Source organism: Pelodiscus sinensis, chromosome 26 (assembly GCF_052426305.1).
Source record: "Pelodiscus sinensis isolate ZL-2025 chromosome 26, ASM5242630v1, whole genome shotgun sequence".
Lineage (NCBI taxonomy): Eukaryota > Metazoa > Chordata > Testudines > Trionychidae > Pelodiscus > Pelodiscus sinensis.
Window position 1 is genome coordinate 9,365,984 of NC_143077.1, and position 27,920 is coordinate 9,393,903.

The window sequence follows — 27,920 nt, forward strand, 5'->3', positions numbered from 1 at the left end:
CAGCTCAGGGTGGGTTAGTCTGACCCAGCCTGGCTTATTTTAGCATGATTTAGCCTGTGCTAACTTGGGTCAGGATAGTTTAGCCTGGCTCAGCTCAGGATGGTTTAGCTCGGCTCGGCTTGGCACAGCTGCTGGGCTCAGCTCAGGGTGGGTTAGCTTGGCTCAGCTTAGCATGATTTAGCCTGTGCTAACTTGGCTCAGGATAGTTTAGCCTGGCCCGGCTTGGCTCATCTCAGGGTGGTGTAGTTGGCCAGGCTTGGCACAGCTGCTGGACTCAGCTCAGGGTGGGTTAGCTAGCTGGCTCAGAAATAAGGGTTTTGTTTTACTCCATCACATTTAGATTCAGGGAGTTCAGAGAAGGTGCCAGCCTGGCAGGGCTGCTGCTTTCAAAGATCATGTGACAATGAGACAGGCAGGGTCCCAAAGGAACGAGGGGCAGGAACCGGGTTCCAACTCCCAGAGGAGCATTCCCATGGGAGAATCTGAGCAGAGAGCCCTGAGCAAGAGAGGAGCCCAACAAGGGATGGAATGAGTAGAGCCTTGCACCTCTGCAAATATCTGCTTTATATCTGCAGGCACTTGCAGGGGAAGTGGAGCAAGGCAGCCCCAGCTACTTTGCTCTCCTGGCCATGCTGCTGTGGGGAAGTGGGCAAGACGGCCCCTGCACTCCCTTGTGGGAAGCGGAGCAAAGCATCTGGGGCCACCTTGCTCTGCTTTCCTGGCCACTGCCAGTGAATGTTGGGAGGTGGGGCAGACCCCTATTTCCTGATGCCTCAGTTGGGGGCAGAGCAAGGGTGGGGAAGAGGTGGGGAGCAAGGACAGGGATGGGAAGGGACAGAGCAAGGGGAGGGGAGGGGCAGGGCCTGGGGTGGAGGGAGGTTGTCCTGGCCCTTCCCTGGGCTGCCCCCCTCTCCTGGAACCAGCTCACCAGTCACCTCTGTCTGCAGGTATCCTCCCCCCCGCCTAGTTAATCAGTGAAATGGGATTTTACATCCTTTTACTGGAGTGAGACTCCCTCCTAATTCATTTGCCCAGAGGGCTGCTGAAGAGCCCCCAGATTGTACCAACGCTCGGTCACTGTGGAATTGGCTTGAACTAGAACTGACCCAGAGGTTTCACACCCCACCCCAGGACCTCTGAGCTGGGAAAGCCGTTGAAAGCATGGCCTGTAAACCCTGGCACTCAAATAGAGATTGCTCCCAGGCTACACCGGGGCCCTCGCAGCCAGCAAGAATTCAGGGTTCAGAGCTGCATTGGAGTCACAGAGAATTCCACCTGATCTGGCAGGACGAAGACCTCAGCTTGGCTGACAACCACTTGTCCCTTCTCCTGAGTACGCTACGTCCCCCACCATCGCCCTGGTCAGTTCCGCTTTGAGGCTCATGGTGCAAACAATCGCAAAGCAAACCTTAGTGACGAGCAGCCAAAATTCACATTGAAATGTGAGTGTCACTTGGTTTCAACACCAAACGTTTTAACCTCCCTAGGGTTACGCAAAGCTGGGAGAGTGCCATCTGTAACGGGACCCGAGGCAGTGGGTTTTGCATGGCTTCAACTTTCCCAATGTGAGTTTCACAGAAGCAAATACAAAGCTGATTTCCTGCTGCCCTGTGTCTTGTGCAGCCGTTTACCTCCATGCACAGTGGGTGTGAATTGTTACTATTCTGATTTGTGTTTCACACTCCCTTTGCGTGTGGGTGATTGATGGCATGTGGAGCAGAGCAACAGAGAGCCCTGGAGCTCAGCCAGCCCATCTCTTTCCTCTCACCACTAGTATCTTCCTAATATTGATATTTAAAGTCAGGTGTCTCTGGCGATGGGTCCCCATTCACATTTGGGTGTAATGTCCCTTCTCAGACCCTTCGTGATGACATAGTACTTTGAAGGCTGAGCTGTCACCTGCCTGCTAGGGCACAGAATTGCGGCTGGCCTGCACAGTGTGAACGTACAGGGGCCTGGCTCGCTTGCCTCTAGTGCCCCTTTCAGAAAACCAGCCTTTTGCAAGAACGCTGGACTTTGACCATCACATCATGCCTGACTGATAGCATGCTGAACACTCACTGCTTGCACTGACTTCAGCCGGGTTTGGGGGCTCTCAGGGGAGCCGGTCCATGCTGCGTTGCACGCCTGTCCTTTCCAGCAGCTAGATCAGGTCTGGCTTGGAGAGTAAAAACACCAATCACAGACAAGGCCAATGCGTCACTTTTGCAGCAGGACCGGAGGGAACAGAACCTCCCGGGTCCTGTCCATCTGCCCGTAAGAGGAGCGCAAGAAGTGACAAACCCATTGTAGCAAACACAGAAAGAAATAAACACACCTGGCAAACACTGACGTTTCAGAACGTTACAATGATAGTTCAAAGGAAACAAATCAAGATAATATTAAAAAAAAATCCCTATAGGCACATCTTCTCTATGAAGCATATACTACAAAGAGAGCCGGCGTCGTAGCAGCCGCTGGGGCAACATGGACAGGTCTGGCATGGTTACATGACTGTACAAAACCTTACCTGCAAAGTTTCTCCTGTTCCTGCCACCATGTAACTCCAGTCTGGTGGCAGCCTAGCCCACCGCACCCAACAATGCCATCCGGTGCAATATCGACAGCATCCGAGAGAACTGGCCACACGCCGAGGCCTAGCATGCCCAGCGAATGGCCTGGAGAAGATTCAAAACCCTCAAGGGAAATAACCCAACTGCTAATGAGCGGAATTCAGGTGCAGCTTGACAAGCTGTTGCCTTGCAGGGTGACCAGGGATCGCTGCTGGCTGTATTAATGCTTGACAGGAGCTAATGCTGTCGGGGGGTAAGCCGACTAATAACTTCTGGAGTTGTCACTCAGGGTGAGCAAACTGGCTCAGCATAAAGAAGGATCTAGTGTAATTGTTGCCCTCACCCCAACACTGTGGGGAGTTTTGCCTGAGGCCTTAGGAAGTTGCATTTCATCTCCTGGGTTTCTCAGGGTGAGCTGGGGTGGGTTTCCTGCAGTGCAGCTTCTGCTGCGGCCCCCAGCTTTCTCCTTCCAAAGCTACAGAAAATTGCCAGCTCCAGCGCTGAAGCCAGCCCGGTTGATTATAAAAATACTGTTTCCAAATGCCAATGGTCTAGCGGCGGTTCCAGTGCTGGGCTGGCAGGCCAGGAGACTCAACCTCAAGCCTTAATTAGCTTGTCCTCTATGGTACTTCCTCTCTAACGCTGTAACATTTGATCACCTCACAATCCTTAAGGCATTGATCCAAATAACACCCTGGCAGGCTGGATGGTGCTTTCCTATGGGAGCCACGGCCTGGAGAGACACAGGCTGTGTCTAGACTGGCAAGTTTTTCCGCAAAATCATCTGCTTTTGCGGAAAAACTTGCCAGCTGTCTACACTGGCCGCTTGAATTTCCGCAAAAGCACTGACAGTCTCATGTAAGATTGTCAGTGCTTTTGCGGAAATACTATGCTGCTCCCGTTCGGGCAAAAGTCTTTTTCTGAAAGACTTTTGCGCAAAAGGGCCAGTGTAGACAGCAGAGATTTCTTTTCCGCAAAAAAGCCCTGATTGTGAAAATGGTGATCGGGGCTTTTTTGCGGAAAAGCGCGTCTAGATTGGCCATGGACGTTTTTCCGCAAAAAGTGCTTTTGCAGAAAAGCGTCCATGCCAATCTAGACGCTCTTTTCCAAAAATGCTTTTAACGGAAAACTTTTCCGTTAAAAGCATTTCCGAAAATCATGCCAGTGTGGGCGTAGCCAAAGGGTATGTCTACATTGCACACACACTGTCTGATTCTGATTTCAGCCCAACACCTCCATCAGTCCACGCACAACTCAGTCTGAGGTGGGTGTCAGCGGGCACTCAGGACCTGGATCAGAGCCCGAGTCCCGGATCCAAGCCCTGTCCTTTTGCAGAGTGAATGCAGGTCAAGCCACACCCGAGCTAGAAGGTCTGTGCAGTGTGGACCCTCTAGCATGGCTGGGAGACCTGGAGCCAGCTATTGTAAACCCAGCTTTGCAATGCAGCATGGCTGCCCAAGTGAGGGACGCCCCAAGGCCACACAGGAGTGTGGCTGGGAACCTAGCCCAGGTCTATTCCTCCCAGGCTAGCACTGGATCGGCCTGCCCCTCAGTGACCAGGCCCAGTCTGAGGGCAAACATACCTCACAACACCCCACACCCTTGGCTGGAGCGCCACCTCACGGGCTGACTGGTGAGTTCATGAGCCCTTTTGGTGACGCGGCCCCACTGGGTTCATGTCCTGCGCTGTCACCTAGAGACGCCTCCAAGGGCCTGGCATCTGGTCACTACAGACCCGAGTCAGGTCTGCGCTGGCCACCTTGCAGGGAACAGCTCAGCAGCTTAATTCCAGGCCCCGGGCCTCAGCTCTCGCTGGGCTGACTCTTTGCAAATGGCCCAGGGTAACAAGTGACATGTGGAGAAACAAATAAATAGCATAACGTTCACGTGGGGTTTCGAAAGTGCAGTGAAATCTCTCCCCTACCCAACTCTGCGAGGGCCGTGGAAAGCCATGGCTTGGTCCTTGCCAGAGAACCCCCGGTAGCAGGATAATGAGCTTAGAAGACTGTTCCTTGACATTCCCTGAGCTTATAGGGAACTTGATAAAGTCTTTAGCTGAGTCTGCAGGGCGCTCCACCAGAGGCAGGAGCCGCAGAACACGTTCGGACCCCAGAGCCGGCAGCCTCTGCATGGACCCTGCGCGCAGCTGGTGCTGTTTTCAGGCATCCCCTCATCCTTCGTGTCTGTAGCACAGCCACCTCCTCCCCCCCCCCGCCGCAGATGGCAGCAGCTGCCTGAAGAAAACAGCATGGCCCTGAGCACCGGCCAGTGGGGCTGCCTGGGATACTCCCCCTCTGCAGCATTCCCAGCCCTGCCGGCCTTGGCAGAAAGAGACTAGAGGAGGTTTCAGGGAAGGGCCCGATTCTGCGGGCTACAGCGCTCACAGGGGAGCAGAGCAGACAGCACCCAGCTCCTTACTCCCCTGAGCAGGATCTGGCTGAGAGCCCCTGCCGGCCTGGGAGCCAGACTCAGGTTTCCTGCAGGGCAGCGGGGCAGTGCTCTGCCTCCCCCAGGCTCTGGTCATGCCAATGCTTTGAGAGTATGTGGTGCAAATGCAAACAGCAGCTTGATGCATGTTCCATGGAGATTTGGGGGCTGAAGGATCCAGCCAGGAGAGACGCACACCCGCGCCGCCTGTTCTCCTGGCCTCTGAAAGGCACTAGAATCTCTGGAAGTCCTGTAGGCCCTCAGTCCCGCCAATTTTCAGGCCCTGCAGCAGGGGGAAGTCGATCAGCGGCTCCTCGAGGAAGTCCCCGTCCTCCTGGGAACTGTGGCTGCCCAGCCCCACCTGCGGGGCTCCATGGAACCACATGTTCTCGTAAGGCTTGGGGCTGGGCGACGGCTCGCTCAGCAGGGGCTGCGTGGAGTCGGAGCGGATGTACAGGGGAGAGGGGACGTGCTGCTGCTGCTGCTGCTGGCCCCGGTAGCCGTCTGCGACCACCTTGGCGTACTGGACAGTCCCCGCACCATTCACGTAGGAGCCCGGCCTCGCCTCTCCCAGAGCTGTGCTGCCACTTGGTAGGCCGGAGCTGCTGGGGAGGATGTAGGATTTGGGGAGGGCCGGGAAGGGGCCAGCAGCTGCTGGGAGGGAGTCTGTCTTCCCCCAGAGCGGTGCCTTCTTCTCGGCTGCCTTTTCCAGCACGGTGATGTCAGAAATGGTCACCAGGCCAGGCTCCCTCGCGCTGGCTGTCGGGAGAGTCTCCTGGGAAACAGAAGCGGGCTCAGGGAAGGCCGGACTGATAGTGGGTGAGGCGTGTCATTTCAGCTTCCGTTTCCCCCCTCCCCCAACCCACTGCAGAGCACAGGCCGGTCCTGACACCCCAAATGCCCCTCCTCAGTCCCACCATGGGGGGGACATTCTCTGCACTACCTGCTCACCCCAACCTTCCCCCCCCCCCGCCATCCCTCTCCTGCCAGGCTCTGAGTTCTCAGCTCCACTGCAGGGCACAGGCCTCTCTCACTGCTACCTCCTTCCTATTGCCCCTTTGGGACGTTCTGCACCATCTGCATATCCCAACCTTTCCCAGCCCCATGGCTGTATCCCCCTCCCCGCCCACCCGCCTGCCCGCCCGCCTGCCCGCCATCCCTCTCCTGCCAGGCTCTGTGTTCTCAGCCCTACTGCAGGGCCCTAAAGTGACCCTCCTTTCTACCTGGCTTTAGGGCCCGGCTGCAATCTCACCTGAGGGCCTAATCCTACAGGGTGCTGAGTTGAGCATTTTGCAGGATCAGGCCCCATGCTTTGCCAGCTGGGCTGTGCACTAGATCTGACTGCCGAACATGGCTGAGCTTGCTACCAGACCCCCCTGGCCGATCCTTCTGCTTCTGATCCAGCTGCTAGGAGGGCAGGGCTAGTTCCTATTCTACTCGGGTGCTCGATCCCTGCCCCTCACTGTGGCGTCTGGCCTTCTCACCGGGACACTCTACAACTTCCCAGAGCTTTGCTCAGAGGGGGACTCAGTCTTTTGCTGTGGAGCCAGCAGTAATGGGGGAGGACTGGCCTCTGCTGGACCCTTACCTGCTGTAGGTCAGCCGGCACCCACTTGCCCAGGCTGCTGTTAGCTGGGTCTGGGACGCTGGGCCAGAATTGATTCTTCACCCTGTTGGTCGCACATCAGAGAAGCTCAGTGAGAGGCCGGGGGGCTGCTTATTGACAGGGCTGCTGGCTGGGCTTGGGTTCTTGGCAGAGACTCAGCTGGCAGGGTGAGATTTGGGGCTTGGGGCTGTGTTTGTGCAGCACCCAGCATCAGGGGGCCCTGATCCCTGGCAGAGGCCTCTGGGGGCTGCCATAGCACAAAATGACTGGAGGCAGCACAGATGCCCCAAGTGGGGGGAGGGAGGGGCGAGGGAGGTGTGATTGGCTCAGTGCCCTTTGCTGCTCCTGTCTGAGCCTGCCGGACCCGCCTCTGCTCACACAATGAAGAGGGACAGCGCGTCTCTGGGGCCGAGTCCATGGAGTGCCACCGATTCGCCCCAGCCGAGAATTGGACCCGGTGGGAAAAGTGCAAAACTCCCAGACTGGTGCGTGTCCCAGAGCGTAAGGGGGAGGAAATGTCGGCTTAGCCCTTTGACGCCAGCCCCTCCCTTGGGTGGGCAGAGCTCGGTGCCCATGCATGGCACGGAAGAGCAGCACAGGTGTCGGCTGCATCTGGGGAGGTGAAGGGGTTAACAACACGCTGCCAAACCCGGGGGGGGGGGTCTGCTGATCCGCCCACTCACCTCCTGTTCTTCAGGAAGCAGACGATAAACACAATGAGCAAAACGCACAAGAGGCCAAGGGACAGCAGCAGGTACTGGGTTTCTGTCTCGTCTGGAAAAGAGACGGGAAACGGGTTATTCCAAAAGCCCAGCCCCGGGGTAGCATGGCAGGACCTGCGGATTCCTCCTAGGCAGGTGGGGGCTGGAGCCCAGGGTGCTTTGTGCTAAGCAGGAGTGGACCCAGGCTTAGTCCCAGTGCCCCAGCAAACCCCATGTGCTCCTCTGCCACCTTGGGATGGGCTATGGTCACATGCACCTTGCGAGTCAGCTGTCCCTAGAGTTCACGTGTGTACATGTGCGTGTACATGTGTGCACGTGCATGCTTGTCTGTGTGCACGAGTGGGTGCGTGGGCATGTGCCTGTCTGTGTGCATGTATGTGTGTGTGTGCATGTACGCATGCGTGTGCATGTACATGTACGCATGTGTGTGTGAGTGTGTGCGTGCGTGTGCATGTATGCATGTGTGTGTGTGTGTGTGTGCGCGTGTGTATATGTGTATGTGTGTGTGTGTGAGTGCCTGTCTGTGTGCATGAGTGGGTATGTGAGCTCATTTGCCTGTCTGTGCATGCTGAGGGTGTGGCTCCCAGGCTGTCTCCCCGCCCCGACTTCTGCCACACAGCCCACGTAGCATCTCTGATCACTGCTTTAGGCCCACCCCAAGAACCACGGGGTTCCCCAGCAGACCCAGGACACAGACTTACTCAGTGCCGGGGTCACCAGCGACAGGGTGGTGCTGTTGGTGCTGCCGGCTGCTGTGGATGCCATTATGTGAACTTTGTACATCGTCAAAGGCACCAGGCCCCGGATGGTGAAGGCAGTGAAGGAGGAGTTCACAACAGCACCTAGAAAGCAGGTCTGGCTGTTAGTGACTGTGGGATCTCATGCACTCATACCATTTACACACTCGTTCCTAGGCCTGGCATCATCTCCGGCAGCTAAATCCACAGACCGGTGCCTAGACAAAGAATGGACTAGCCTGGGAGGCAGGAGAGCTGGGATCAATTCGCTGCTCTGTTAGAGCTCGCTTGTGTGACCATGCACAGGTCATTCAGTCTCTCCGGGCCAGATGTAAAAGGGATTTGGGCACCATACGATGCAGGCAAGTGCCTACTGGGATGTTCATAGACTGATCGATTCCAAGGCCAGAAGGGACCTTTATAATCATCTAGTCTGACCCCCTGGATAACACAGGCCAGAGACCTTCCTGCAATCATTCCTAGGAGAGAGCGGTTAGAAAAACCATCCATCTTGATTTAACAACTGCCTGGGATGGTGAATCCACCATGACCCTCGATAAATAGACTGAACAGCTAATTACACTCACTGGGGTAACGTGCACCTTATCCCCATGCCTGAATTTGTCTAGCTTCAATTCCAGGCTTTGGAGTGTGTTCGACTCTTTCTCTGCTAGACTGGAAAGCCCGTTATCCAATAGGTATTTATAAACTGTAATCAAGTCCCCTCCAATCAAGTCCACCTCCACCCCCACCCCCACCCCCACCTTCTCTTTGTTAAGATAAATAGAGTAAATTCCTGGAATCTGTCATCGTGAGGCAGGTTTTCCAGTCACTCTTGTGACTCTTTGCTGAACCCTCTCCAGCATATCAATATCTCATTAATATACTAGGGAAATATGGCCTAGATGGGGCTCTTATAAGGTGGGTGCATAACTGGCTAGATATCTGTTCTCAGAGAGTAGTTATTAATGGTTCACAGTCATGCTGGAAGGGCAAAACAAATGGGGTTTTGCAGGGATCAGTTTTGGGACCGGTTCTGTTCAGTATCTTTATCAACGATTTAGAAAATGGCATAGAAAGGACGCTTATTAAGTTTGCAGATGATACCAAACTGGGAGGGGTTGCGAGTGCTTTGGAGGAGAGGGTCATAATTCAAAATGATCTGGATAATCCAGGGAAATGTCAGAGGTAAATAGGTTGAAATTCAATAAGTACAAATACAAAGCACTCCATGTAGGAAGGTACAATCTGTTACATGCGTGCAAAATGGGAAGTGATTGCCTAGGGAGGAGCACTGCAGAAAGAGATCCAGGAGTCAAAGTGGACCACAAGCTAATTATGAGTCAACAGTGTGACAATGTTGCAAAAAAAGCAAACCTCATTCTGAGCCTAGTAGGTGTTGTAAGCAAGTCATGAAAAGTCAGTCTTCCTCTCTACTCCATGCTGATCAGGCCACAGCTGGAGTATTGCATCCAGTTCTGGGCACCACATTTCAGGGAAGATGTGGACAAATTGGAGCACGTCCAGAGAAGAGGAACAAAAATTATTAAAGGTCTAAAAACATGAGTTGTGAGGGAAGACTGAAAGAATTAGGTTTGTTTAATCTGAAGAAGAGAAGACTGAGAGGGGACAGGATAGCAGCTTTCGAGTACCTAAAAGGGTGTTACAAGGAGGAGGGAGAAAATGATTCTCCTTTATCTCTGAGGATAGAACAAGAAGCAACGGGCTTAAATTGCAGCAAGGGAGGTTTAGGTTGGACTAGGGATGTAAGCGACTGGACAACGATCTGATAAGCAAATGCTCAATTAATCGCTTCGCCTCCCCTTGCTGCCTCTATCAGAGAGAGGCATCACGGGGGGAGGGGGGGGGAGAAGCAGGAGCCAGTGCATATGAACCGGCTCCCCTCAGCACTGGCTCCGCGGAGGGGAAGGGAGGCGGAGGCACAGCGTGGAAACGGTGTGAGCAGGGTCTGCTTCAAGTCCCCGTTTGCACCGGTTCCCACTACGGGCACTTCTGCTTTTGAAATGTACAGGAGCCCTGCGGAGCTCTTGTGCATTGAAAAGCAGAAGTGCTGCGGGGAGCACTTGGCAAGCCCCTTGCCCCGTGCTGTCTGTGGGTCCGTCTAGACTACAGGTTTTTTTCGACAGAGGCTTTTTAGACAAAGCCTCTGTCGAAAAAGAGCATCTAGACTACAACCAGTTCTGTCAAAAAAGCAAACCTATGAGAGGCAGCAAGGCGGCCGGGGGGGGGGGGGGGAGGGGAGGAGGAGGGAGGGACAAAAACTGAAGCTGGGGGGGGGCAGGCCTGGTCTTAGGACAAGGCGAGCAAGGGCCATGCACTTCCCGGCGCCTGCCTGCCTGGCTACTCGCTTGCTGCCCTGGCTGGGAGCTGCCCGGCCACACAGTACAGCCAACCGCCACATGCCGCCTTGGGCCCTGCAAACTCTTTGGCCAGGCCTGCTGGGGGGAACCGGCTTAAAAGCTCGTTCCCCCCAGCACTGTCTCCGGGGTGCCTCCTGCCCTCCGTCCCCCACTGCCTCTCATAGAGTGGGCTGGCCCAAGGCTCCCTGCGGCTCCCTGCGGCTCCCTGCGGCCCTGCAGGACTCTTGTACATTTCAAAAGCAGAGGCGCCGGGGTGATGGAAGCTCTGTAATACCTTAGGCAGAGATAGAATCATAGAATCACAGAATACCAGGACTGGAAGGACCTCGAGAGGTCATCGAGTCCAGTCCCCTGCCCTCATGGCAGGACCAAATACTGTCTAGACCATCCCTGATAGACATTTATCTAACCTACTCTTAAATATCTTCAGAGATGGGGATTCCACAACCTCCCTGGGCAATTTATTCCAGTGTTTAACCATCCTGACAGTTAGAAACTTTTTCCTAATGTCCAACCTAAGCCTCCCTTGCTGCAGTTTAAGCCCATTGCTTCTTGTTCTATTCTCAGAGGCCAAGATGAACAAGTTTTCTCCCTTCTCCTTATGACACCCTTTTAAATACCTGAAAACGACTCTATGTCCCCCCTCAGTCTTCTCTTTTCTAAACTAAACAAACCCAATTCTTTCAGCCTTCCTTCATAGGTCATGTTCTCTAGACCTTTAATCATTCTTGTTGCTCTTCTCTGGACCCTCTCCAATTTCTCCTCATTTTTCTTGAAATGTGGTGCCCAGACCTGTACTCAATACTCCAACTGAGGCCTAACCAGCGCAGAGTAGAGTGGAAGATGTAGTTTCACAGGACCATATCCTGAGAAGTCAGTGGGGGTGACACTGAATTACACCAGCTGAGGATCTGGCTGCATAGATTTTAAAGCCACAAGAGACAGCACATTATAATACTCTGATCTGACCCTTGCAACACCCAGGTGAGAGACCCTCCGGCAGGGATTCCCACGTTGTGCCCGATCACTTGGGGCTGACAAACACAACCTGCACACCTGTCACAAGCAAGCTCTTAGCAGTCTCGAGGGCTACCATATACCTGCAGTCTGCGCCCACCACAGAAATAGCCCTTCTCTACCCCTCCCCCTGCTGTTTGTTCCCTTTAAATCCATATTTCAGAGGGCTTTGTTTTAAAGGCCTGTCATGCTGCTTCTGGGTAAATAAACACAATAGAGATCAATTCTAATGTGTCCCAGACCCACCCAGCCCTGTCATCAGACAGAACGTGTCCTAGACAGATCCCCACCCATTTCATCACAAACCTGTATCCAGAGGTGCATAGGGGGTGGGTATGTTCTTATGTATAAGAGGCAGGAAAAGGCAATGCCTTCCCAAACTGCCAGCCTGGCCCCACTCACACTCTGCCCCCAGTGCCTGACCCCCTTCCGTGCGATTCAGCCCCAGCCTTGGCTTGTTCCCCCCAGTGCTAGGTTCACCTGCCGCCCAGGAAAAGGTGTCAGAAAAGGCCACATTTATAATGAGGTCCTCCAGCATCCTGGCTCCTGCCTTAAGCTTCCTTGCTGCTGACAGGCCCTTGTGCTGGGGCGAGCATTGTTCTCCATCCAGCCCACAGACAACAGGGTGCTGCAAAGTACTGGGCAGGTGGACAAGCGCTGAGGTGCTGTGCCGCGGAGGCAGGGACACAGGCAGGACTTACGGAGCTCATCCCTGGTGGTGCTTGCCCAGAAGATGGTGTAGTTGGTGATGAAACCATTCTGCATCGCCACGGGAATGGGGTCCCAGTGGAGCTCGGCGTGGGACTTGCTGACGCTCATTAGGTGGAGTTTAGGGGAGCACGATGGAGCTGAAGTGGGAGAAGAACACAAAAGATACAAAAAAGCAGCCAAGGGCACTGCAGTGCAGATTCCAATAGGGCCCCCAAAGAGCCGTGGAGAAGAGCAGATATTCGTGACACTTCTGACTGCTTGCAGGTCGAGGAGCCCGGGGCCTGCGCCCCTCTGCCACTGAACACCCAGTGAGCAGTGGCCAGCTCCTCCGTGGGTGCAGGTCTGTGCAGTTCCAGCTGACCACACTGGGGTTACACTGATTTGCACCCCGTCTTGTGGCTCTCGCATGAAGATCTCTTGCAGAAGATCATTCTGCAGAGTGAACTCTCTCTTCTGCCAGATTCCACAGAATCCAGGAGACATTTTTCATCAGAACAGGGGCTTGGCCCACTGCCCGGGACTGAACTTTCAGCATCTCCATCCCGTGTACAGCTGGGCTGCCAAGCACCGCCCCAGAGATAGCTGCATTTCAGTCATGCTGCCTGGACCTAATTGGTGAAGCAGTCTGGGGTCATTCCAGGTGAGAGATGCTACAGAAACACATACCCTTCTCTTTGGAATATGCTGCTGTGTGCAGGGGCAGCCCCACTGTGTCCGCATACAGGGGGTACACAGAGATATTGTACCGCTGGAAAGGCTCAATGTTTTCTGGAAGGGAAAACAAGAGGAGGTGATAGAATCAGTGTGACTACAAGTACTGAGAATCCTTTACTCTGTCATCTGAAACAGCCAGGACCCCCTCTGCACTGCCAACCTCCCTTGCATCTCTAGTCAATCCGACATAGCCGGCCAGCTGACGTACCAAATGTCTGTGTCTCAGCATGGAGCTAGTCCATGAGGCAGGATCCCAGGGGTTAAGTGGCACAGTTACTGGCCTTACGTTCACGAAAGCAGAGCTTGGAATGCACATGGACAATGGAAGGATGGATTGCAGAATGGACAGAGCAGAGATGGCATGTGTGTGTCTGGCAGGATGGATTCCCAGCAGCAATGGGGGGTTTGTGGGATGGATATAGCACAGAGATGGGGGATCATGAGATAGATGCAGGGCAGAGATGGGGTGTCCTGAGATGGATACAGGGCAGAGATGGGGTGTCCCGGGATGGATACAGGGCAGAGATGGGGATCACAGGATGGATACAAGGCAGAGATGGCGGCGGGGGGGTGGTGTCACAGGATGGATACAAGGCAGAGATGGCGGCGGGGGGGGGGGAGGGGGGGGGGAGGGTCACAGGATGGATACAAGGCAGAGATGGCGGCGGGGGGGGGGGAGGGTCACAGGATGGATACAGGGCAGAGTCCTGTAAAATCCAGGGACAGCTCAGAACATGGAGAGGCAGAAGACACACCCAGCAATGCTGCCCTCTGTCAGCCTAGGCAGAGATCTGCCCTTTTCTCTTGGCAGGTGTCCAGCCGCCGATCTGTGGACTGATCTTGGAGCAGAAAACCCTCCTTTTGCTGCCCCAGCCTCCCAAGCTCCTGCCCAAACCCTGCCCCTTCGCGCTCTACCTCGGAGCAGTGCCTTGGTGGCACTCCTGTTCCGCTGCAGCTGCCAGCTCACGCTGCGGCCGGCTGGCCCCGGCAGGGATGTTTGGTGCCACTCAACTATGTACCCAGTGGCTGCGGCTTTGGGCGCCTCCCACTGCACCCAGAGGCTGTGCTCATCACAGGGCGACGCGTGGATCCTGGCCAGAGGCTGACCTGCACACAGCACGGAGGAACACCATCAGGCCCAGACCGCCCCAGGCCCCGGAGGCAGGAGAGGTGAGACAAGCTGTGCGCTGGACATGGGGGAGGCCCAGGGGCTAGGGGGGGACAGGCATCAGAACTGGAGATACTGCGCTTTGAGCGGCCATGGCCCCTTCTGCAGCCTCCTTGGCTAGCCAAGACGGTACGGAGCCCGTGAGCCAAGCTGCCACGGGAACATCAGGATGTTTGGCCTGGGCTGGGGTTTCACATGGTCCCCTTGCTCAGCGCACAGGACTGGCCATTCTCTGCTCTCTTGCAGTTCCAAAGGATGGTTCATAAGTGACAGTCCAGCTCCTCTGCTGATGAAAACTAGTGTCACTCCATTGGCTCCTCCGCTGCTTCACACCAGCTGGTCACTCTCCAGAGCAGGGGTGGGCAAAAGGCCCTCCACGGGCCGGATCCGGCCTGCCAAGCGGGTGGATCTGTCCCGTGGAGGCCCTGCTGCTCCCCCCCACAGGCCAATTAGGCCAGGAGCACGTGGGGCTTTTAAGTGCCACGCACTGCTTGCAAGGTGGAGGCAGAGCGGAGGAGGTTTTGCACGCTCCCCCACCCCCAGGCCCTAATTGGCTTGGGGCAGGGGAGTGCAGGAAATCGCCTCCCACGCCAGGGGTATGAGCACCTAGGGGAAACATGGAGGGGGGCAAAGGCAATCATTGTCTGGGGGTGGGGAACCCGGAAGTATCTTGGCCCCGCCCCCTCTGCTTGATGCCCCGCCCCTTCCTGTGTGGCCCCCCCCGGCAAAAAATGATTGCCCACCCCTGCTCCATAGCCTAGAGATGCTGCTAGTGCTTTTGACAGACAAGCAAGGAGGTCTAGCGCGCGCCTACCTTTCTGCTCAAGGAAGAGGACTTCTGTGGTGGCAGACTCGCCTGCTGAGTTATAGGCGGAGAGATAAACTCTCCTGACCCCAGCTGGCACTGAGAAATTGCACTGCATGTCGGTCGTGTTGCAAATGGCTGTGAGTGCCCCATTCCTCCGCCTGGGATTCAGGGAGACCCAGTACCCCAGGATCCTGCCGTTTGTCTCGTTCCGCTTCGGAGCCTACAGAGGGGAGAACAGCGACCAGGTTGGTACAGGGAACCTGGCCTGAGACCAGATGCTGCTGGGGAAAGCCCCATGCAGGGGTGATTTCCGCTGCTCAGCGCTTAGCTCCTAGGTAGGGGGATCCTATAGAAATCTCAGTGGCAGGGAAGGGAAGCATGAGGCAGGACACCGATAGGGTGTCAGAAAGGGGGGCTGTGGTAATCTCAGCGTGTCCTGTGATGAATGCCCACGTGTCTCTTCTCCCTCGGACAAGCCACGTCTGGGAGCCTTCGTACAATGAGCCACATGTGCATTCTGCTTCTGGGGTCTGGGCCAGTGTTACCTTCCACAGCAGCTGAACCTCTGCTCTCTTCCCAGAGTCCACGGGCGTCGTCTTCCACCAAACGTCGAGCTTCCCCACAGGAGCTAGGGATAAAAGAGGAGGGGGAAGAGGAGGGGTCTCTTTCATCCTGCTTCCCAGCTGTCCTTTACGAGGCCTTCGAGAACGGCTGCAAATGCCGATATGGCCCTGGGCCTTTCCCTTTGCCCTGCCTGGTGCTGCGTCCCCAAGCTCTGTGTGCGTTGCTTTGCCCTCCCATCCTGCCCTGGTCACTCAGCAAAGCCACAGGCCCGAGTTCGCGGTGGGATCCCAATGTGGGGTCACAGCCCTCAGGCTCGGCCTGTGGTCTCTCTGCTGGGGCTGCCCAGTGGGTGTTTGGGGGGCAGCAGTGAGAGGGGCCAGGTGTGGGAAGGGCCCTCAGTCAGGCCCTGAGCCTGAGCCAATCCGACCCTGGCTGTGTGGTGGTACCCGGGCACGGCCGATCCCCCGGCCAGGACCCACCTTTCTCGTGGGTGGTGAAGTTCCACCGCTGGCTCCACTCGCTCCAGTAGCCCATCCCTGTGATCCGCCTGCAGCGCATCTGGAAGTGATACTCGGCCCCAAAGAGGAAGCCACAGTGCTGGGTCTTCAGATTGGGGCTGACGATGTCGGGGACCTGGTAGAAAAGCAAAGCCACGTCTCTCAGAGGCAACCCCAGCTGGGCTCTTACTCAGACCTGGCGGGATCAAGGCCCCGCTCCTCCCCTGGCCTGCGCCCCGTGCGTGGACCACCCCAGGGCAAAGTGCTCCGAAGTGGGCGTGCAATGCTCCCTGGGGTAGCCCCTGGCAGCCCGGTCTGCCGGGGCAGCAGTATGAGGCGGTAACTGAGGCATGAGGGGCCAGGCCCGGGGGAAGCTGACCCTATTCCTCTCTGGCTCCTTCCCAGGAAAAGCTTTTCACCCCCTGTGACATAGCGTTCCCTCTGTTTGCTTTGTTATGTCGTATGTGGTTTGAGGATGTTAAAATGCGATTATTGGGTGACTCGTATCGTCGATACAGTTTGTATCGACTGTACGGTTCGTTGATAAGGCCTCTGCAGAGCCGCAGTGGGGATAGCTCCAGAGGCGCCGACTCGAGCCGGGACTGAGCAGTCCTGGCTCATGCCGGCTCCAGAGCTGCTCTCGCTGCAGCGCTGCATTGTAAATGTAGGAAGAGCCGCTGGGCTCTCAGTACATTTAAAATGCAGAGGTGCAGCGATCAATGCAAGCCGGGACTGCTTGGTCCCGGCTCCCACTGGGTCCAGCAGCCCCTGTTTGCGGAGGACAGCCCTAGCCACTGGGATCCCTCTGGACAGGGGCTGCTTCGCAGCAGTGTCCCCTATCCCTCCCTTATAGAAGCAGCGGGGGGAGGAGAGCAGGTGGCACTCTGGAGACAGTGCTGAGGGGAACCAGCTTTTAAGCAGGCTCCCCCCAGCACCGGCTCCTGCCCCCCCTTCCTGTGCCCACGAAAGCTCATGATACCATCGACCTGTTTTTTGTTCGTCTATAAAGTGCTACCAGACCATTCGTTGTTTTTTAAGTTTAACGATCGCGCAGGCTGTTTTGTAACCTGAGTCTAGGTGACACCTTTTGAAGCTAGACAAAGGAGGAGGCGGGGTGGCCTGCATGGCAGGGACTGGTTGCTGAGTGTCTGAGTCCTCTCAGCTGGCTTAGGATGCAGGGAGGGGGCCCAAGGCCCCCCTCTCCCTAAGCTGGATTGTACTGACTGCTTCTGGTTCCTGTGTTAACAACATGTCTGTGCTACACTGTACCCCTGTGAACCAATACACCTTCTGATCTACGTGCTGGCTGAGGGTGACATCTGTGTGTGTGGGGAGGAGGGGAGGGCCTGGTGTCTCCCCCACACTCTGTGACACCCTCTTGTGGAAAAAGCTGCAGAACCCACTGGAGACAGGCCAGAAAGAAGAGTCACACGTGCAGTGTGAGCCACGGAGGGCAAACTCCATTGTTGCCAGCAGATGGGTCCAGTGCAGACAAAGGGGAAGCCATCCCACCTTCAGACGTGGGGTGAATTGGTGCCTGAAAGTGCTGCTGGGGAGCCCCCAGCCTTTTTTTCCCCCCTCAACAAAAAATCCTTGGTGTTCCTCATAAAAAATATTATTGTTTGGTGTTCCTCTGTCTTAAAAGGTTTAAGAAACACTGATCTAGGCAACTGGCCCGATGGTTCAAAGAGCCCAGGATGCTGGTCATGAGCTCTGGAAAATCTGGTCAGTGTCACAGTGGGAGACACTGAGGGTGGTGGGGTTGCTATTTGACCCCTTCGAGGGGGTGCCATGCACTTGGAGATCCAGCCTTGAGGCCAGCAAGCTGCCCTCTTCCCTGCCCCAGCAGCAGTGGGCCCCGAGTGTGTGGCGAACCAGATGCGAATGCAGGGGAAGGGGTTTGATGGGACTGAGGGCACAGAGTAAACCTCTGCACTACCTGTGCGGTGCCTGAGGGGCAGGGGCTGGAGGGTTACGATCGAAGAGCAGCTGGCACAGTTCGGGAGTGGGGGCTTGAGAGGGACAGGAGAGGTTTCCTCTCCTCCTTGCAAACAGGAGAAAGAAGCCAATGACACTCTTCTCTCCCCTAAGGCGCTGGGTGGAAAAGCAGCTGGAATCTCCCAATTCACAGATGGGGAAACTGAGGGGCCGACAGCGCAGAAACTGAGGCAGGGACAGATCCCGGGAGACCTGGCCACTAGACCACATGTCCGTCCAAGGACACAGCTCAGTCCCCCTTCCCTGGCGCCAGTGTCACTCACCAGAGTCCATCCAGGGTCCCCTGGGGTCCAGTAGCGGAGCTCACATTGCTGCTCTATATGGGAGCTGGTGTGAGCCACCTCCCAGGCCACGGAGACGCAGTTGGTCTGGAAAGGGACTGACTGGACGCTCTTTAGGACAGGGGGATCCAGTTTGGCTGCAAGGAAAAGACAGATTGTGAGATCGGGCTCTGGCAAAGCACAAAACAGTCAGGGTTTGACTCCCTAGGCCTTCTCCTGCAGTCAATGAGAGAGCCCCAAACCTCGGGAGATTCACATGGGGGAGGGGGGTGGTCCCAGCCCTCTCTCTGATCTATATTAGGGTGAGCCTTAATCTGGCTTTAAGCTCCAGTGAGAGGCTTAAGAAAAATAAATGGTTAAAAAAAGGCACCATGACGAGAGCTGGGGAAACAGAACCAATCCGACATGGAAGAGCTGGGTTCACTTTGCAAACGTAGTGGAATACTGTAAGCCGGGAGAGTGAAGCATCTTTACAATAGTGGGAACGGGGCCAATCAGAGACTGAGGGAAATGTCTGAGTATTAATAATTGACAACTCATTAATGAATCATGGGTTTGATGTTCCTCTTGTGCCTCTCCTTCCTGAAACCTCACAGAGCACTTTACCCCCCCCTCCCCCCCGAGAGGAATTGCCCCACCTAGCGCTGTCACGCTGAGGGGAAATGCCACAGCTGGGCTGCCGCTCACAACAGGAAGGGATGCCTCATCCCGCATCAGCCCAACCTGCCTGGTGTGAGGGATGCTAGCGGGGGTGCGGAGAGCTCTTGGACCAAAGAGTAAACCCTGGATAGGCTGGAAACCACTTCAGGCTTGTGGGGAGAGGGGCGGTAGCCCCCAGCATACTGAGTTCCAGTAGCGAGCCAATTCTAACAACTGCCAGGCCAATATTTGCAGGGTTAACTCCTACCTAGTAACCTCCCCCTAGCATGGGGGTCTCAAACACATTTTATCTTAGGGCACGGCCAGTCCTCAAATCCCTCTACTGGGCCACTCTCTGGAGAACACAAGGAGGCCGTCTCCTGGCCCTGCCTGCTGGCCCACATGCCCCCCTCTCCCCGTGCATCCCCTGGCCCTGCTTGCCACCCCTGGGCGATTTAACTCACCCCAGGGAACCCCTGCTGCCCACACCAGTAGCACAGAGGGGCTAGAGTGGCTTCTGGCTGCTAGGTCTGGGCCACTGCTGGCAGAGCCGGCCTGTCCATCGGGCAGTTTGGTGTGGCTGCCCCGGACCCCAGGCTTGCGGGGCTCCACGGCTGCCATCCCAACCAACTGATGGACAGGATGGTCCCCCATACTCAATTAGCCCACGGGGCCCTGGGTGGGCTGGGTCCAGCGACTCACCATGGCAGCAGGAGCCGCGAGGAAGGCTGCTGTGCTCTGCCAACCATCTCCCAAGCCAGCCCGCTCTGGGACTGGGGCGCGCTGCTTCCCGCTGCCCCGGGGAAGTGGAGCAACCAGGCTGGCCGGGGAGGTGGTGGCGGAGCAGAGCAGCGGCTGCTTCATTACTCCGCTTCCCCACGGCTCCTGCCATCGTGGTGAGTACAGACCCCTCCCCCCCACCAGCGCTGCAGGGACTCACACATCAGCAGCTTTGTCATGGGCCGGCTTCACCATCCAAAGGGGTGTGGCCAGTGGTGGAAGGGGAGGGGCTGGGGATTAGCCCCCCCCCAAGACTTTTCTGGGGACAGAGGCTTTGAATTAAAAACACAGCGAAGGGCTTCTGGCTCCGCCGTTATTGCATTGCCTGGCAGCCTCCGGGGGGTGCTACCGCTATTGAAAGGGCTCGCGGCTCCAGCACCTGCCAGGGTAGCACCACAAGGGGGAGCTATTTAAATAGGATCTTGCTGCCTGAGCCACGACCTGGAAATTCGGTGGCATTGGGCAGCAGGATATAAATAGAAAGTGGCCAGATGCAGGCCGTGGGCCGGATCAGAGTTAGGTGGGCCGGATCCACCCCTGGGCCTCATCTTGCCCAGCCCTGACCTAGGGGCTCTGGTAACAGAAATCCCAGGTGCTTATACACTATATCAGAGTTTTGCCAGTGGCTTCAATCAGGCCAGGATTTCACCTGAAGAATTGAGCACTTAGGAGCTGCTGACTCAATGGAAAGACTTGTCCTGACTTTGATGGGCTTCGAGTAGGGTTGCCAGATGGTTTCAACAAAAATACCGGACACACTTGACATTACATCACAATCTACATGACATCTTATTTAGAAAATACCGGACATTTCTATTTTCTCATTTCTATTTTCCTCAATTTGTTTTCTGAACAGAAAGCTCAGCTACTGGACTGTCCGGTTCAAAACTGGACATCTGGCAACCCTAGCTTTAAGTCAGGCCCTTAAATGGCAAAATAATTGCACTAATGATACGTCACATTTGATAAGAAGGTTCCAGGGATCAGTAGTTTCCCAAGGGTTAATAAATGACTCGCTGATGTTTCAGTACCAGAGAGACACAAGATAGGTGAGGTCATATCGTTGACTGGATTGGCTGCTGCTGATGGGCGGGACAGACGTCCAAGCTACACACAGCTCAGTGAATGGGAGACCAGGCAGTCAACAGGTTGCTTATAATCCTCCATAACATTTTGTGCTGAGAGGCATGGAACCTACTTTAACACACCCGGCCCACATGTTTAGAACAGCTAGGAATTCCTTGTTAACCTTTTGCAAGCCATTTGTAAATGGAACCGTACCTTAAAGTGTGACCTAGTGAACTCACTCACTCTCTCTGCTCTGATTTCGGAGGCTACAAAGGAAGCCCCCAGCCCAGTTACACACCTACATCTGTAGGGTCGATGCAGAGATGCTCAGACTCGGCTGTGCCCAGGGCATTCTGGACTGACACCCAGATGTCCATTTTCTGGTACAGCTGGAGGAACTTGCGGGAAATGGTGCAGTAGTTCTGTCCGGCTTGCGGGGTACAGTTTTGGGGCGCCTCCTGGGAAACTTCACACTGGCCTCTGCTCCTGCAGCACAAGGAGACAGGGTCAGTTTGTAGGTGCCACCACCAGTTCTGCATGTGCTCCTTGGAGAGCCATCAGCCCGAGGTACCTTCCTCTCTTTCCTCTCGACTTGTGGCCAGTGGACACACCCACACAGGGCCATCCTTAGGATTTCTGGGGCCTATGCAGGGCTATTTAACTGGTGCCCTTGTGCCTGATGGCAGAGGGCGAAGTGTTTATGATTTTAGAGATGTGATTTTATCATCTTTAGCGACACACTAATGAAATATTTTTAAAGCAAATTTTAAACTCAAATCCTGTTGACTAACACATTTGGAAATTGACAGTATGTACCTGGGGTTGGCAAATGCCTCTTAAATGGCTTCATTACCACTTGAATGGCTCTTTCACAGGTTTGATGTTCTGCTAATAGCTCTGGCCCAGCTTTTTCACTGTTAGGTTAATGAGATTCTCTCCGGAGGGAGCAGAGCCATAGAACAGGGCTAGGAAGAGGCAGGTGGGTGGACATTAAGACCCAGGGGTGCCCCAGATTTTTAGGTGCCCTACGCAGCTGCGTATTCTGCATATGGATAAAGACAGCCTTGCAGCCAGGGACTTGGCAATCCAGGGCAGATTCTGTGCAGGTTCAGAAGCACCCTCTGAGCGATGTCCATGGCTAAGCTAGAGGCAGGGGAAATACAGTTCTTGAAGGAAGATCTAAGCTGAGCAGACTGCTTGCAAGGAATCAAAGCTGGCCTCAGGAAGAGAAGGGCGCTTCCCGGCAGCAGCTTTCCGAGGTGCAGTCCCAGAGGCTGGGTGTCAAGGGGAGGTGGGGATAAGTCCCAGTGGCTCTGAGTTTGCTCTACGCAGGGTGCCTAGAATCCAGTTTGCCATGTGGTATCTGGAGTTCTCCAACGGGCTTCTAGTGAGTGCGGTAATCTGGTCCCAGGGAGCTGGTTACAGTACACAGTGTGGAGCTGTTATTGTTGCACAAGGTACCAACAGGCGATGCTGAACCCTGGGACTCTGTGGCCATAGGACACCTCCGAGGCCACACCGCAAGGGGCTGGTACCGAGTGGTATCTACCTTGGCACTGGATGCCCCCAGACAGTCTCAGAGGGCGTGCTGGAGGCCTCTTGTGCGGGGCTTTTAAAAGCAAACTGGACTCCGCCCTAGACAATCTACTTCTCAGGAACACGCTTTGCTGAAGCGATGGAGAGGATCCAGATGGGTCCTTCTCCCTCTAATTTCGTGGGTTCTCCATGCCAACAGCTCGTGCTCCATGAGTGGCATGCTGTGGGCAAACAGGCCTGACTCACAGACGGAGAGGAGGCCATGCACGAGTCTAAGGCTCGTCTCTTACCTGGAGCTCATCAGAACCACTTTGGTCGGAAGGTGTCCATCCAGCCCGGGGTCCCAGCGGCACGTCAGGCTGTTATCAGTGAGGTTCATCATACAGGTCAGATTGTCAGGCTTTGATGGGGGATCTAGGCAGAAAGCGATGGAGGGAAAGGATCTGAGATGTGCTGGGCAGACCTTCCAGGTTTGAATGGCTTAGGTATGGCATGCTAGCACCCGTCACTGAGCTCCTCTTGACCTTGGAATATATTTATCCCCCCCACCACCCACGGGAGAGAACTGAGAGGCTAAGTGACCCACCCAAGGTCCTACAGGCAGTCTGTGGCAGAGTAGGGTCTCCCCAAGGGAGGCAGTGCACCAGCCACTGTTCCGTGCCTGGGTCAGAGTAGCTGCATAGCAGGGTGCTGTTCAGGCATGGGGGGGGGGATCATGTGGCAGAGGGCATGTTCCAGCCTGTGCCCAAGGCCACAAACACCCTCCCCATCTCCCCATCATGTTAGCAGCACTGACCCCACCGTGCCTTGGATCTGGGCAAGAGGAATGGCATTGGCCAGGGCGACCGCAGGGTCTCGTTTTTCCCTGCACTGCCCCTGCTCTCTGTCGCATCGAGTTATTGTCTCTTGTCCTGGACTGTGAGCTCCATGGGGCAGGAACCTCAGTTTGGCACCAGGGGGCTCTGGCCCCAGCACTGTATCTCAGTGCTGATCATAAATGATCCTGTACAAATGCCAACTGGGCTTTAATGGGAGCCCGGGGCTGACACCCTGCTAAGAGCTGATGTAAAGAGCCGGACAGAAGACTGGGCCTGATAAACCCAGCAGTGAAGCTGCCTATCCTGGAACACCATTTGCCAGTGTCTGTTAACTATTTACCTACCTATTTCCTGGAACATGTCTAAAGGAGCCCTAGGCAAGCCCCCAGCCCTGCCCCAGCCCTGCGCCTTCTGTCCAGGCCTCACCCCCCACCCGGGAGCCATGCCCCCCCACCTGGAACACAGGGAAGTGGGGTGGGGTGTGGCCCCAGCCTCCCTGGTCCTGGAGCACACGGAGGGTGGAATCTGGGTGGGGTCAGGCCTTCCCCGGTCTCTTTTACCTGTTGCCCCTGCTAGGCAGGCAGCAACGGCACAAACTTCTCCCACGTGCCATCCCTCCCTGGCGGCTGTGCTTTGCCAAACGGGTCTCCCCTCCCCCACGCGCCAAGCAACAGGCACCCCCAGGCTGTCTCTCCCTCCCTGGCCAAAGCAAGAGAGAAGTGATACGTATTCAGGGCCAGATCTACGCAGCACCTAATTACCTGCCCCGATTGGGAGGTCAGAGGAACCCCATGTGCATGCGCAGACGCAGGAGTTTTGGTGTGCAGAAAGGGAGGCAAATAGCAAGGGGGAGGGGGGAGGAGGAGGGGTTATTTGCCCCATCCGGAAAAGGTCCCGATGTAACCGTGGACTGTACACGATTCCCTCTGGGGCAAGGCAAGAGGCAGGGGAGACTCACAGCCTGCGCGGATCTCCGCCATGCCGACGCGCTGCGGGGTGCTGTTCCACACCACGTAGCACCACAGCTTGGCCCTGGTCCGGTTGAAATGGGGGATGGTGAGATTGGACACGTCTGCTCCGTCCACGTTCTTGTGCTGGCTCCCTGGCACGGCCTGGCTGTCGAGCCTCCATGTGATCTGGATTTCCTCATCTTCCAAGCTCTGGCAGCGGTTGCTTTGGATGGTGCAAGAGGCCATGACGGTGGAGCCCAGCAGAACGGTGGACGAGTTCACTGTTACCCAGCCGCAGGCGCGAGCCCCTGCAGAGGGAGAGAGACCATCACGTTAGCGCGGCAGGCGGTGTTGCCTGAGCACTTGGGCGGCCGCCCAGGAGAAATTCAGGTGCCGCCCTGCTGGTTGGCAGAGCACCCACAGCTGTGGGACATGGCTGGACTCTGCTCAGCCCACCATCACGTCAGTGGGGAGCGTCCCTTTCAAAGCCCCGAGACGCTGCCCTGTTGCTTTTATTTGTTGCTGAGGAACTTCCCAAGGTGGGGAATTCTCCACTTATCGACAGAGCAGGTCCGGTACAGCCAGCGCAGGGAAACGCCCCACCCCTCTTCTCCGACCTGAGGCGGATTAACCATCCCTCGGACAGGCTGGTCCCCTGCGGCCGCTGTCGGTCCGATATGGACGCTGGCCACAGAAGTGACTTCGTGTGTGTCCGGGGCGGAGTTCGGGAGTCAGGGATTTCCCATCTGGGAACTTGCTTCCTTTTGAAACTCACCTGCCAGGAGCAGAAGGAAGAGTGTGGAGTACCCCAGCAGCATCTCAGACTTGCCGTGCACAGCCATGATCGGATCCTGCACTTCGGTATCACCTGCAATTCACACACCGAGTCACCTTGACAGGCCCAGGAGAATGGCTGTGGAAACAGGAGAATGCTCAGATGAACCTTGCCTGATACAGTCATACATGATAGATGGATGAACCCAGTACATACATCTATCTATCTATCTATCTATCTATCTATCTATCTATCTATCTATCTATCTATCTATCTATCTATCTATCTATCTATCTATCTATCTATCCCCATACACCCCCTCTATCTATCTATCTATCTATCTATCTATCTATCTATCTATCTATCTATCTATCTATCTATCTATCTATCTATCTATCCCCATACACCCCCTCTATCTATCTATCTATCTATCTATCTATCTATCTATCTATCTATCTATCTATCTATCTATCTATCTATCTATCCCCATACACCCCCTCTATCTATCTATCTATCTATCTATCTATCTATCTATCTATCTATCTATCTATCTATCTATCCCCATACACCCCCTCTATCTATCTATCTATCTATCTATCTATCTATCTATCTATCTATCTATCTATCTATCTATCTATCTATCTCCAGAGCCCCCTCAACCCATATACACCTCTTTCTGTCTCTCACTGGCACACACACATACACACATGCGCTAACAGGGATAATCTGACACCTCCACTCCAGGACTGAGGCGGTTGGTCAATTGCAGGAAAGCGTTTCCACGCTGTTCGGATCAGGGGAGAGCAACACGGAGCACCAATCGCTTGGTGCCGACCTGTGTCCCCTCCAGACGTGGCACAGGAGGGCGTTCCCAGAGCTTCCAGCGGCAGGTTGGCTCAGGTTTAGACTAGGGGCCGCGCTCCAGTGGCTGGCTCTGCTCTCTGCCAGAGCCACGATGCCCAGGCTGCTGTTTTTAACGTGCTAGCTCGAGCCTCACAAGTGCGAGTCTCCATCCAGGCAAGGAGCTTGCACCCAGCTGCAGGGTAGGCACACCCTTAGTAAGAGCCTGTCCCTGCTGCTGCAAGGAGTTGGCAGCCTCTACAACCAAATCTCTGCCCTGCCAGACTGCAGGGAGCAACCCCTCCCACCTCCTGAAACCCTGGTGCTGCCACCCTGAGCCGGCAAAGAGCACAGAGAGGGGGCAAGCACTCCAGAGGAAACCAAAGCCTGAGGCATGAGCATGTGTGGGGAGAAGCAAGCACGATCTCTGGCCGTCAGCCCGACCCCCACGGCCAGCTCAGAGCTCTGCTCAGCCACGCACAAGGCAGGCAGATCCCCTGGTTCCGGCAGAGACGGGACGGCCGCCCTTGTGTCCAGATGTGGTTCCACCTCCGGTGCCACGCGCCGGGTGGATTTAAAGGTGGCTCCAGGGGGGACTGGGGCTGTTCTCATGAAAGAATGAATGAGGAAATTCCTCCCCACTTGACAAGCCACATCTGCAGGCCACGGGGGTCTGGCCTCTGTGGTCTAGTTCGCCTCTTGGCTGTTTTCAGTTTTTTCTTCCCAGTTGCCACCATCCCCACTGCTCCCTGCTGGGCTCTGGGTTCCGACTCACTCACCGTCTCCTGGCTGCTGATCCCCACCAGTTTGGGTGTGGGGCTGGCTATCTGGCAGCCCCACTGACTCCCACAAAAGGAAACCCCGGGGCGGGGTCCAAGGGGGTGCAAAGCCTGGTGTGGGAGAACAGATTATTCCATCTCCACAGCCCGGCTCTTGGACTAGCCCCTGTTTCAGGGATCGCACGTCACCGCTCCGAAGGACCCGGCAGACTCCAAGCGGCTGCGGAACAGCGGTGAGCCGCAGCAGCAGGAAGGCAGGCGTTCGATACCAGGATGCCTGGATTCACAAGACAGCATCGTTCGCCACCTCGTTAAAGGGGGACGAGCCGCTCGGAGCCGCTCTGGCCAAGGACGGAGCCCACCTCAGCGCATCGGGATCCTGGCGGACGTTCCAGGCGACGGGCGTTTGAGTCGGCACCCAGCCGGCAGGCTCTCGCTCCCTTACCTCATTGCAGCGCTTCGTGCTGCACAACCTGGCTCACTGCTCCTTTGTGGGACCGGCCCCTGGCTCCCAGGAGAGCAGAGTGTTCCAGCGCTTCACGAACATGTTGCTTTCACCGTTAGTTCCTCAAAAAAGAAAGGAAGGAGGAAAAAAAAAAGACCCAAGCCACCAACCAGTGCCGTTAATTGCTCTGACTTTCAGAAAAGGTGATTGCAAAACGCTTCCCCGCAGGCTGTCTCTGCCTGGCTTTCGGGCAGGAAGGAAGGAGCACAGCACAGGCAGCCAGCGGCCGGAGAAAGGGCTCCTGGCTCCTCATCCTCCCCTGCCCCCCGCACTTGTCAGGGAGCTCACGAGTGGCTGGGTTGGGGCAATACTGAACCGGTTTTCTGTGACTTGCTAGAGCCAGCCAGGTTGGCCTCGCCTCTAAGAGGCTGGCCGGAGGCATACAGCTACAAAGGGGCTCTGGAGCACAGCACAGACTTTGGAAGGGGGCTGGACATGTGCGTTTAGTGTCCCTGTTTGTACAGCCCCGTGCACCGCTCAACGCAGCATCACATGCGGAGAGCTCACGGCCGCCCTGCTCACCAGCCGGTGTCATGTCGGGGAGTGCCCGGCCATCCCCCAGACTCCACCTTTGTTCCCAGGCTCATGCCCATCCAGAGCTCTTGGTGCCAGCTCTCCCTTCACCCCACACTGGAGAATAGCCTTGCAAGGTCCCTACTGGAGAGCTGCCCCTCCCTGCCCTGGGTGACTCTCCCGATCCCCCTCGGTTCTGCTCCCGGGTCTTTTCCAGACTGAATGGGGAAGGCCTACATTCAGGATTCTCCAGAAAGAGCTGGTGGAGCAGCCGTGGGCTGGGACACCTGGAGGCAAGTCATAGAGCCACAGAGTCTAAGGCCAGGGTGGGGAACCTTTTTTGGGTCGGAGGCCACATGCAAGTGAGAAGCAAAACAAAACAAAACAAGAAACCCCTCACTGATGTGGACCCTGACAGAGAAGGAGAAACACTCCCCCTGTTCTCCTCGGACGCCAGCGCCTAGGGGGGCCTGGGCTGGTAGATTTTGTGGGCTCCAGCCACACGGTGGGCGGTGGAGAGGCTGAAGCGCCCTC

General features: G+C 55.8%; 1 protein-coding gene across 2 annotated transcripts; it reads right to left on the bottom strand.

The window, feature by feature from the left end:
• Positions 1-172: 172 nt before the first annotated feature.
• On the bottom strand, positions 173-27,188 carry CSF3R (colony stimulating factor 3 receptor). 2 transcript variants are annotated; one of them, XM_025190244.3, is made up of 16 exons: positions 26,369-26,793; positions 24,750-24,887; positions 23,983-24,282; positions 22,497-22,620; positions 20,969-21,156; positions 18,166-18,320; positions 15,887-16,040; positions 15,389-15,471; positions 14,850-15,063; positions 13,783-13,974; positions 12,820-12,921; positions 12,144-12,290; positions 8,009-8,149; positions 7,269-7,359; positions 6,568-6,649; positions 173-5,754 (listed from the first exon to the last, which is right to left on the bottom strand). In XM_025190244.3, the coding sequence occupies exons 2-16, from the start codon at positions 24,814-24,816 to the stop codon at positions 5,212-5,214; spliced, it is 2,583 nt and encodes an 860-aa protein (XP_025046029.3). In that variant the 5' UTR covers positions 24,817-24,887; positions 26,369-26,793; the 3' UTR covers positions 173-5,211. The 2 variants fall into 2 exon arrangements, with proteins under 2 accessions (XP_025046029.3, XP_006134344.4); XM_006134282.5 differs by lacking the exon at positions 26,369-26,793 and adding an exon at positions 26,814-27,188 and having other exon boundaries at positions 175-5,754.
• Positions 27,189-27,920: the final 732 nt, after the last annotated feature.

Excerpts from the sequence above, each read along its gene's own strand:
- CSF3R (XM_025190244.3), bottom strand. The coding sequence starts at position 24,816 with ATGGCTGTGCACGGCAAGTCTGAGATGCTGCTGGGGTACTCCACACTC. Across the intron at positions 12,291-12,819 it reads AGCATATTCCAAAGAGAAGG|CTCCATCGTGCTCCCCTAAA; the intron begins GTATGTGTTTCT and ends CTCCCACTTCAG. Across the intron at positions 8,150-12,143 it reads CACCACCAGGGATGAGCTCC|GTGCTGTTGTGAACTCCTCC; the intron begins GTAAGTCCTGCC and ends CCTGCTTTCTAG.